General features: G+C 38.2%; 1 protein-coding gene across 1 annotated transcript in view; it reads left to right on the top strand.

Moving 5' to 3' along the window:
- Window positions 1–753: 753 nt before the first annotated feature.
- Window positions 754–10,978, top strand: part of NSD2 (nuclear receptor binding SET domain protein 2) — a 63,840-nt gene continuing 53,615 nt past the window's right edge. Inside the window, exon 1 of the mRNA XM_009285408.1 lies at window positions 754–1,383. Coding sequence (XP_009283683.1) covers window positions 787–1,383 — 597 coding nt within the window. The 5' untranslated portion in view covers window positions 754–786. The remainder of the gene's footprint in view (window positions 1,384–10,978) is intronic.

Genomic DNA, 10,978 nt, shown 5'->3' with positions numbered 1-10,978 from the left:
GTGAAAAACCAGTGTTAGATGATGTTGCTGTTGTTACTAAAAAGCTGAAATTCCATCAGTTGCTTTGACCATTTAAATTTTGCACAGTGTGGCCACTGGCCTGAAGAATCAGCTGTTTCCCAGTGGGCTGGTGTTCATGATACAAAATGCTCATGTTTTATTCGTTCTCATAGCCAGAACGCTTTGGGATACATCTGAAGACTGAGCTGTGTTGTTTCCCCAGGAGGTGTGCTTTGATGGAAGATTGAGGGCCTGTTTGTAGCATGAGGAAGAGAAGCTTGTGATGCTGCTGTCCATGGTGTAGGTGCTACAGTAACACGGCCTGTGGGGTTTTTACGCTGGCACGACTTCTTAGAAATAAACTCATCTGTTTTACGTTGTTATTAATGATACTATCTTAGGTCTAACTCTTAGCTGTTTTAAACAGTGCAATACCTTTGAATAATTAGTGTGGGTAAGACTCATGCTGTAGATTGTTAACAGATTGTTAAAATTAAAACTGTGATTTCACTCTCTGCTTTTGTTTTAATAAAATTGATGATTCATCAATCTATTTTTCTTGGACTTTTTCATAATGCATATTAACAGATATAGAAGTATTTTGGTTATGAAGATTGTAAGCAACACTTTTTTTAGTAAAACTTGAATGAAGTACCTTGAGTGTTATATTAGTGGGGACATATCTATCTGAATACTTGGTAGCTTTTGACATTTCTGTATTATTAAAAATATTCTCTGTCTTTTTGTCTTAATATAGCAGTGTAAGACTGGAAACATCTGGGCTGAATGGACTTTAGCATCAAAAGAAGTTCTCAACTGTTAACTCGAAAAATTAACTACATCAAAATGAAGCAGGTACCAGAGATCCTTGGAAATACCAATGGGAAAACTCAGAATTGTGAAGTGAATCGTGAGTGTTCTGTCTATTTGGGCAAAGCACAACTTTCTGCCACTCTACAAGAAGGTGTCATGCAAAAATATAATGGCCATGAGGCTCTTCCATTTATTCCAGCTGATAAATTAAAAGATCTAACCTCTCGTGTGTTTAATGGCGAGTCTGGGGCCCAAGATGCCAAGCTGCGGTTTGAACCCCAGGAAATAAAGGGAGTTGGAACACCACCCAACACTACTCCTATCAAGAATGGCTCTCCAGAAATTAAGCTGAAAATCACTAAAACCTACATGAATGGAAAGCCTCTTTTTGAATCTTCCATTTGTGGAGACAATGGTGCAGATGTGTCTCAGTCAGAGGAAAATGAACAAAAGCCAGCAAACAAGGAGAGAAGAAGTAGAAAAAGAAGCATAAAATATGACTCCTTACTTGAGCAGGGTCTTGTTGAAGCAGCGTTAGTATCAAAGACTTCAAGCCCCACTGAAAAGAAGGTAGTACTTTTTTTATATTCTTTCTTCTGTTAGGTTTGTTAATCATGCTGAGATTTCATTTGTTCATATGCTAATCTTCATTTCAGGTATTTCAATAGGTGCTTCCCACAAACAGGTCACTTTCTATGATACTCTCGCTTTGTCTCAATGAAGGACAGATGCACTCTAGTTCTGGTCTGTGTTTCTTGCCTAGGCTAGGAGTACCCCATAAAATCTGTTTCCCTATAAGTAAAATAAGTCTCCAGAGCAAATCAGGGCATGAGTGGTATGGGATGTATGAAACAGAAGCTTCATCCAGACATGCAGCCAAGACCTAGCCACGATGTGCACCTGGGCAAGGGAGCTTGGGAGGCCTCTAAATTTAGAGATGGCCTTTAACTGTTGGAGCATGAGGTATTCTGGCTTCCTAATAACCTGTTTTTCTGTTTCAGAAGAAAATAACTATTTCTATATTCCTGGTACTGAATTAAAGAAAAATGTACTCAGGTGTCATTTGGCTGATAAGCTAGGCTCTTTACCTTCAGATTTTGGCAGTTGGAATGTAGTCCCTACCCTTATTTATCATCTGAAAAGAGCTGGTTTTGCTTGCTATAACCTAGTGAATTGTATTCATTGAAAAGGTCTAGATACTTGTATTAAATGTTGTTAACTTGTGGTCAAACTCATCTGTCTTTTGCTTCTTTTAAACATGGGCAGAAATGGAAATTTCACTTTTTTTTAAATTTGCTTTACCAAGTTGTAAATAAGAATGCTGCTGGGAGCCCTTTTCCCCCTTTATTTAGTTTTTGTTGCTAGACTCCATTTAAAGGAATGTGATTTGCAATCATTTTATCTCGGAGGAAGAAACCTACATAGCAGGGATACTTCTGTGTATATTAAGTTTCTCAATGAGTAATTCAGAAGTGTTGTATAACAGTGGTAAACATTAATGAATGCTTTGGCTAGCGAACAGGTCCTGTTTTTACGCACCTTAAACGTGAAATGTATGTTACAGTTTTCTGTCAACTGCAGGTTTACTAGTTAATGTTGATTCTTACTTTCTCCCAAGGTCACACGTGCAGAGAAGAACCACACACATAGCTGCTGTATTACTGATTTTATTTACCCTTATTTTCATTAAAACTACTTAATGAATGAATTTACAGAACTGTGTAAACATTCTTCTAAGTATCAGAAATACTTATTATTTATTTATGATTTGAATATATTATTCATCCTAGAATGATCAATACTGATGTTTTCAGGAATTTTGTTAAAGAGTTTGTTTTCTTTAATTTCGCTAAGGAGAATGTTTTAACACTAATTGGTTCAGACTTTTCCGAATCACTACTCAGAGGTAAAAAGTATGGGCACAGTCGCTAGTTGGAGTAATTCTTTGTCTTGTTCATTGTTAACGAGGATATTTATTAGCATCAACAACTGTAGCATATTTCTGTGGCTTTTTTTTTTTCTTTTTCCTTAGAAAGAGGAGGCAATATTTAATATGCCCATCTACACGGTTTGTTCTGAGGCCTTTCATATCAGTTGTCAATTAAGGGTGGCCTTTAATTTTTCCTGGTGAGCGGTTCATTTAAGATTAAAAGAAAGGTTGGTCTGGGTTCTCTGAGTTGTCTTTTGGCCAGAAATGGTCAGGAGGAAACCATGTCAACGCCGTTTCCTAGAGTGCTTGAGACTTGATGGCTGGAGAGTGATGGGGTTATTTGCTCCTGTGCCAAACGAGTGAGCTACCAAACTACCAATTCAGGACAACCACCTGCTTGATCTCAGACTTTGCAATAGTATAACCCTATTCTTTGCAGAGCACTTGAAACAGAGGGTCATGCTTCTGGCTTTTTTTTCCTTGCACAGTGCACTTTAAAGCACAAAGGGCAAAAGGAAAAGCATTTAAAGGTCACAGGTTGTTTTATGATATAACTCCTTGATTGTAAAAAGTCTGGGGCTTTTCTTTCTCTCACAGGGAGGGTTTGCAACTGTGCAGGTTTAAAATAAAGGAAGAAAAACATACTAGGGAACATGCTGAAGAAGATTTTTCAAATATTTGTCCACATGTAGACTAGTGATATACATGTGTTCTCTGTGATCATAACTGTAATGTCTTAATATCAGTGTTCTTTGGTTTCAGGCCCCTGCTCTAGCTGTTATTTCATCGCCAACATCCAAAGCCTTAATGTTAGTGCATCATACTGTGATTTTATGTAGCTGATTGTGGCTGCAAAGTGGAAGTTGAAGAAATATCCTTGGAGTAAAAGCTGATTAATTTTGTACTTAGATATCTGTTTACTGTAGGTTACAAGTTAATGTAGAACCTGTTTGTCTGGTTTTATTTCTGGGCTGGTTTCTCTCTCAATTTCTTGTTGTCCAAGCTCTTACTCTTTTGATTTAGCAAAAACCGCCATGGTTCACTGCCTTTTGTGTAAGGTAATTATATCTCTGTTTGATGGACATAGCAGATTACTGTCTTGCTGAGGTGAGAGGCGTATCGTTTAACAAATGTTCCAGTGCTCTGTTGTTGGGTTTTCTTGTTGTTTGGGCATTTTTTGTTAACATAAAGGAAGGCTGTTTAAAACTTTATCTGCAAGTCAATTTTCAATTGGGAATAAACATGATCTGCCCAGCTCTGACTTGAGTTAGATTTCTGTTGATAATCACCACCTTTTCCAGGCTTCCAAGAAACAGCTGTACTGCTTTCACTTTCCCAAGGTAAAGGAGAGGAAGCGGGACAAGCGTGGCTCTTTCCTCCCTTCCCTCCTGCCTTTCACCCTTCTTTCCCCACCCCTGGTATCTCTCCACCTGAGGAGTTTACTTTAAAATCCAGGCCTCTTCTGATAAGGCCTGGTTTAGCAACTTTTATGCCAAGGTCTGACACCACCTCCAAATGTTCTGTGTTATTGGTGGTAGGTATCACATGTTAGATGTTTGAATCGACGCCAAACCCATGGACTCCGATAGTTGCCCACTTGATAGTGCTGCTCATGAGAGTGGCAGTATGCTTCAGTACTAGATTTTGTGGTGGCTGCTTTTTAAAGTCATTGTTTTTTCAGTTCTTGCAACACTACCAGTTAGGAATGAGGACTTTCCTAGATTTTTCTTACTCAATGCTTTTGTTAGAAGTGAAACAATCCTGTTTGGAGGATGGCAGAGGTTTACTTCATATACTAATATGAAGTAATCCAAGTCCGATCCCTAGAGCAATCCAGAGCTTCTGTACAGGAAATAGAGTACGTGTATCTGCAGCTCTCATGCTGCTGGTCCCAAAGTAGGTCTGTGCTCTCTAACCCTAAGAACAGCTCAGTATGTGATACTGGCACATTTGAGCTTGTTCTGCACAAGCTGGTTTGGGCCTACAAGTGGCAGTTTGCCCTTTTGGCATGGCTTCCTGGCATGACTTCCTAGCACGGGTGCAGTAGCTCAGAAAAGCAGCGATGCTGTGTCCAGAACAAACCTGAAGTCCACACACTGCTATGCTTGCTAGTTTAGGGATTCCAGCTGTGTAAGATGTACACGATCCAAAAGCTGTACCTTCCACATAGCTTCCTATCCAGTTTTCTTGTAGCCCTCTTTTAGTATTGTACCGGAAACTTGGCAGTTTGTTACTCTTTCTGCTCGGTACAGTCTATAAGGACTTTGCAGCAGCTACATGGGGGGCAATTGCAAGTTACTGGAGAAATTCCACTAGTCCTTGTCATGTGTTCATGTTTGCCATTTCACCTTCACAGAGAAAAACTGTTCTGGCCAACTCCATTATATCTGATACCTACATAATGTTATAACACCTTTCCCAGTGAGTGGCAAAGATTTAGAAACCGAGTAAGGGTAGAATAGAAGCAGTATAAGGATTATCTGCTGCTTCTTATGCTTCTGTGCTGACTAAATGCAGGAAGATGGGGACCACTGAAGGTGGTGATGTTGCTCTGATGCTTGCATCTAATCAGTAGAGATGAGCCGAAACCAACAAATTCCCTCTGTAAGATTGGAGAGCTGTGCTTATCAAATGTTTGATTAACCTGTTACAGCCAGATCCTGAGATGATTTGTTTTGTTTTAATTTCAAAAAAAGTAAAAAGAAAAAATAAAGTCAAATAAATGTGTCTTTTTCAGAAGGAGGACTTGCTTGATTGTTTTTCATTATCAGTTGCTAGGAATTCCTGGTCAAATATGATTACTGAACTTGTCATAAAACGTGCAGCTAAACTACCACAGGAGTCGGGATCTGTAGTTCTAGGGTAAAATGAACTCAATTACTTTTTCATTTTTAATAGGCTGTTGTTGAGGTATCAGATCCTGTCTTCAGGTGAGTGATAACACAGGCTGTGTCTGGCTGATGCTATCAGAATCCCAAAGGAGTAGGAGTAACCCTAAAAATCTCTTCTGGGTGATCCCTTCAGGAACAAGAGAAATAACTTCTTATCCTTTTTGGAAGGGTTCCTGAGCTACTGGTTTGCGTTAGCTGTTAGTAGAGGATTACCTTCAGCTACACCTTGAAAACTTGTTTGTGCTAAGCAGCTCACAATGTGCAGCAGTAATTGTTACTTTGGAACTTTAAATTGTTTGTTCTTAACGCCTCATTGGAAAAGTATCTTAAAGAACTACTTGTAGGTGAAGAAGCACCAAAAGGCATGCAGCGTTAGGAGTATACTGGTTTGGGGGGAGATTAGAAGCTATGAGTATTGTCAGAGTGGCTACAAAATTAATTACAGAAAGCTTAAGTATTTGTTTAAGGCTCTCCATACCAGACTTCCTGTTCTTGTATGTAAAAGTGGCTGAATTAAGTACGCTTTCTGCGTAAAACTGTGGTCTCAATATGTAATATGTAAACATTTTTTTAGCTACACCTTGAAAACTTGTTTGTGCTAAGCAGCTCACAATGTGCAGCAGTAATTGTTACTTTGGAACTTTAAATTGTTTGTTCTTAACGCCTCATTGGAAAAGTATCTTAAAGAACTACTTGTAGGTGAAGAAGCACCAAAAGGCATGCAGCGTTAGGAGTATACTGGTTTGGGGGGAGATTAGAAGCTATGAGTATTGTCAGAGTGGCTACAAAATTAATTACAGAAAGCTTAAGTATTTGTTTAAGGCTCTCCATACCAGACTTCCTGTTCTTGTATGTAAAAGTGGCTGAATTAAGTACGCTTTCTGCGTAAAACTGTGGTCTCAATATGTAATATGTAAATACATTTTTTTTCTCTCTTAATAAACACATTGGTGGAAGAATCCAAATCAAATATAAAATAATATCTTGAAGTGATGACAAAAATGCTATATAAGATTAGCTCTACCAAGTTGGATCAAGGAGCCATTTAATTCAGCACCTCAGCTTGGGGATGAGTTTCAGCGGAGGATGTATAGATGTGGCAAATCATGGAGTGATGCTCTCTTTTAATACATTCAGCCTCCAGCAGTTTGTGACTCAGAGGTTTCTAGAGCTGGTGACTTTGTATTTAATAGCTGTAGATGGCTAAACTCATGGAAGACAACCTCAGTTTCTTTTTGAGCCAGCATGAACTTTTTGCATCCATGACGTTAAGTAATAGAGCAATAGAGCATCTCTTTTTCCTTTTCAATTTGCCACCTACTTGTTTCACTTGATTCTCTCATAATACTAGAAGTAGAGATCATGGACAAACTTCTCCATTACTGATAGTTTTATAGATTTCTCACAAACCTGCTTAATTTTTAATTTCAGCTTGAAGAGTCCTAGTGCATTGTTTCACATATAGGAGCCATTCCAGAATGTTACTTCTTGTTATAGCCCTTTTTCTGAACTGTGATGCCCTTTGAGTTCTGCTGTCTCTTTTTTGAGAATGAGGGACCAGAACAGTACAGGACATTCAAGATACAGAGGTCTTGTGGATGCATACAGTGGCATGTTAGTGACTTTCTATATTGTTCTCAATTTCATTATTTTTCATTATAAATAATACTTAGCATTTGATTGATTCTTGACTGCTTCTGAATGCTGAGCCACTTTTCTGTGGAAAAGAGCTGACCAGATGTAATCTAACTCAAATTGGAAAAATGTCAGCAACTGTTGCATTGTTTCATATTCATCTTTGGTTTGTGCATTCCAGGACTCTTTTTATTTTATTTTTGGTCTTTTGGAAACTATGGTGGACATGACAGATCAAATAAAGTGGTGAGCAGGCCATCTTCTGAAAGAACTAACTTCCTTTTACGTCTCAACAGCAGACTGTGTGCCGTAACACAGTTGAGAGGTTAATGACACTTTTTTGGTTTAATTTTTTTAAGTTGACCAGACTTATTCTCAGTCATTGCACTGGTAGTGTCATGATTTAAATGAATAGTATCATCTCAGCATCTCTTCTTCACGTTGTATTGACCATTACTGGTTGGTGGGGCAAGGAATTTGCTTGTTTTCACTGCTTTTCTGTCCAAGATACGGTGAAGCCTTTCTGATGCTCTGCTCAGTTTTCTGCTTAACCAAAATAATGCATGTCTAACTTCCGTATTTAGCTGAGAGTTAGTTCTACAGTTCAGGGTTATGTTACTTGGATGGATTTACAGGCAGATTTTTGAGAAACTTTAGTGATCTGTACCAGATGTCATTTCTGGCCCTTAAAGCCCCCTTTTGTCAAGAAAGAAAGATGCTTTGTAGTAACCCTTAGGCAAAGCAGTGAAAGCAAAATATTTTGATCTGTCTTGGAACAGTGATATCAGCCTTCTTTACAAGTTTCCTTGTTCTGGAGTGGATTTCACATAGGGCACATGAACTGTAGGACCTCCAAAAGAGGTCTTTGTTCACAGACGCTAATTTTATGTTTGTCTATTACCATGTTTCATTATCCTCCTATTATAAATAAATAGGTCCAACCAGGGTAACATTTATATTTCTGTTTCTTGCGAGTACCCGAAGTACCTACAGGAAGTTGTTCTCTTGCGCATCATAAAATGGGCAGTAGCTAAAAGTGTAAGCTGTCAATAATAAGGAATTCATTCCCTTCTCAGAAAGACAGTTCATAAAAATGCTTTACTTTGGAAGCCCAGTGCAAGAGGGAAAACTGGATTTTGCACAGTTGCTAAACAAGCCCTGCTGCACTTGTATGAAGAAGGGAAGTGAATCTGTGGCCTCATAGCAGCAACTAATGCTAGAAAAGCTTGGTTTTGTTTCTTTGTTGTTGTTTTGGTTTTTTTGGTAAATAAGTATCAACTCAAGTATATGTTGAGGATGCTTGCGATGAAGTAAAATAATTTGGGATCCTGGTTCTTGTGGAATTGATAGCACTTTGATCATGTGCTTTATGATGTTTTACTGCAACGACTGCCCTATTTTAACATTCGTATGGGGTTGGAGCATTTCTGGTTGGGGTTTCCCAGGTTTTCTGTACATCTTTATTGCTCAAAATAAGGATGTTTCAAGAATATGCTTCAACATTGCCAAATCAAGGTAACATCTGTCTGTTTAGGTTTTTTGGGTTCCCCACCCCCCCACTTGCCCTTAGGGTGGTTAACCACTGATAACAGTTTCTTGCATTTCATCTCTAGAAGAGGAGGACCTACTAGGTATATGTAACAACACAACCTGGATGGAAACCTCTTGTGCCTGCTTTTAGGTATGGGGATTCATTTTAAAGGTCTAATCTCAAAGGCAAAGTAGTACTTGGGACTATGTAAAATTACTAGTTAACTAACAGAGCCCCTTTATGCCAAATCAGCATTTGTTCTATTTAAGCCTAGACAGCTTCTTTCAGAAGTGTTCTTGTTGCAAAAAAGTGTAGAGATAAGTATCTGCCTTCACCAGAAAACAGTGTTCCGTAAATCTAGTTGCCTGTTGGCAGTATAAACGGGGCTTGGGTTTTTCTGTTTTCTACCAAGAATATTAGGATTCAGAACATCTACCCGTGCTACCTTGGATGTTTATGAGCTACCAAGAGGAGGATACCTGTTAAGAAAGTGTTTTGGGAAAACTCTTTCCTACTGAACTCTGTAGGGGCGTAGCAGAGTGCTAAGGGTAAGGCCCTGATACAGATTCTGATCTTGAAAGTACATGCAGATAACACAATACAAATGGATATGGCATTCTGAAAATCTGTAGGTATGTTGAGATGATTTAGCTTTCATTCTGTTATCCTATGTGAAATTCATATGGAAATTATTCAGAAATAACTTGTTGCCCGTGCCAAACTTCCTCATGGCTCTACAGAGCAAAAAGCAAAAGTTATGCTTTTCCAGACTTCTGTAGCATCTCATATCCACACTGTCTAACGTACCCAGATGCTGCATCAAAAGTTTAAATTTTTGAGGGTGGATGAAGGTTAGAGAAGTTGGATGTAGGCAGAAATCTTTCTCTAATACTCAGTATAAAAGAAGTATAAAAGGTTTCATTCATTCCGATCAAGCCTTATCTAATTTAAATTTCTGAAAGATAGAACCTTTCAATAATAAGCCAGTAACAATTTAAGAGGTCATCTAAATGTAAATGCAGAAATTCAGTAAAGCAGTTGAAAGAAACTGCTCTCCACATTTTTAAGAAAGATCGAAGGTTGGTAAGTGTTCCAGAACTTGCATCTTACTGGATCTATCTGTGAATGATTGAATCTCTTTCTCTTCAACTCTTTACTCTGGGTTGTATCCTAGTTACTAAATACCGTGTTAAGTTTCTTTCTAAAATCCTTGCTTCTTGTGTAAAGAAGGATTGCTGATTTGGATAGACAGATTTGTTTTTAAATATAAAAGCATCTTAAAAAAATTTCTCATCTGCTGGAGACTTGCTAATGAAGGAACCAAAGCCAGAAAAAAGAATTGAAAAGTAACCAGGAGTTTAGTGGTTGATTTGAAATACAAATTTGAGCTTTTATCTTGTTTTAAAATCCATAATCTAAATTATGAATCCCCGTCTAAACTTAAATGGATTTTTATTGTCTTCTGCTTGCTTTCCCTCTTGGAGGGGAGGGTCCTGCGTGGTGATATTCAACATGCTGTCCACGAACTGCTTTAGATGAGTTTGTGGAAAGAAATGGAGGAAACAAATCTATTGTCACGAGACTTATATTTGGTTTCAAAGAGCCTCAGCCGGCACAGAAAAGTTTTCAGGGGATCTGCAAGTAGAGCAGTGATTTTCTTCAGCCTTTTTTGTCCTCTTGTTTTATAGCTTTACCATCTAAGCACATTAAAGAAAAATTACTAAATCCTGGTTGTGGCAGGAAGATTCAAACTTGGTGTCTTCTGCAGATGTAATTCTTCACACTGCCAGATTTGGCCCCCTTATAGTAATAGAAGAAAAGTAGTAAGTGATTAGAAGAAAAACAGATAACTTGAAGAAATACATTTAATGTAATTGCTCTCAAAACTTAATTTGGAAGGTTTTAGTTAAATCTCTGGCTTGGTATAAAACAATTAGAAATCTGAAAAGCTAACAAACCAGCCCCCAGTATAATTTGTTCGGTTTTTTTGTTTTGATCTGGACTTTTCATGTTGTCGTGGTTTAACCTCAGCTGGCAACTGAGCACCACACAGCCATTTGCTCACTCTCCCCCCGCTGGTAGGATGGGGGAGAGAATCGGAAGAGTAAAAGGGAGAAAACTCGTGGGTTGAGATAAGAACAATTTAATAATTGAAATAAAATAATAATAATAATAATA

The sequence above is a fragment of the Aptenodytes forsteri genome, unplaced genomic scaffold (assembly GCF_000699145.1).
Source record: "Aptenodytes forsteri isolate BGI_AS27 unplaced genomic scaffold, ASM69914v1 Scaffold88, whole genome shotgun sequence".
Taxonomy (NCBI): Eukaryota; Metazoa; Chordata; class Aves; order Sphenisciformes; family Spheniscidae; genus Aptenodytes; species Aptenodytes forsteri.
This window is presented reverse-complemented; position numbering and strand designations above follow the sequence as displayed.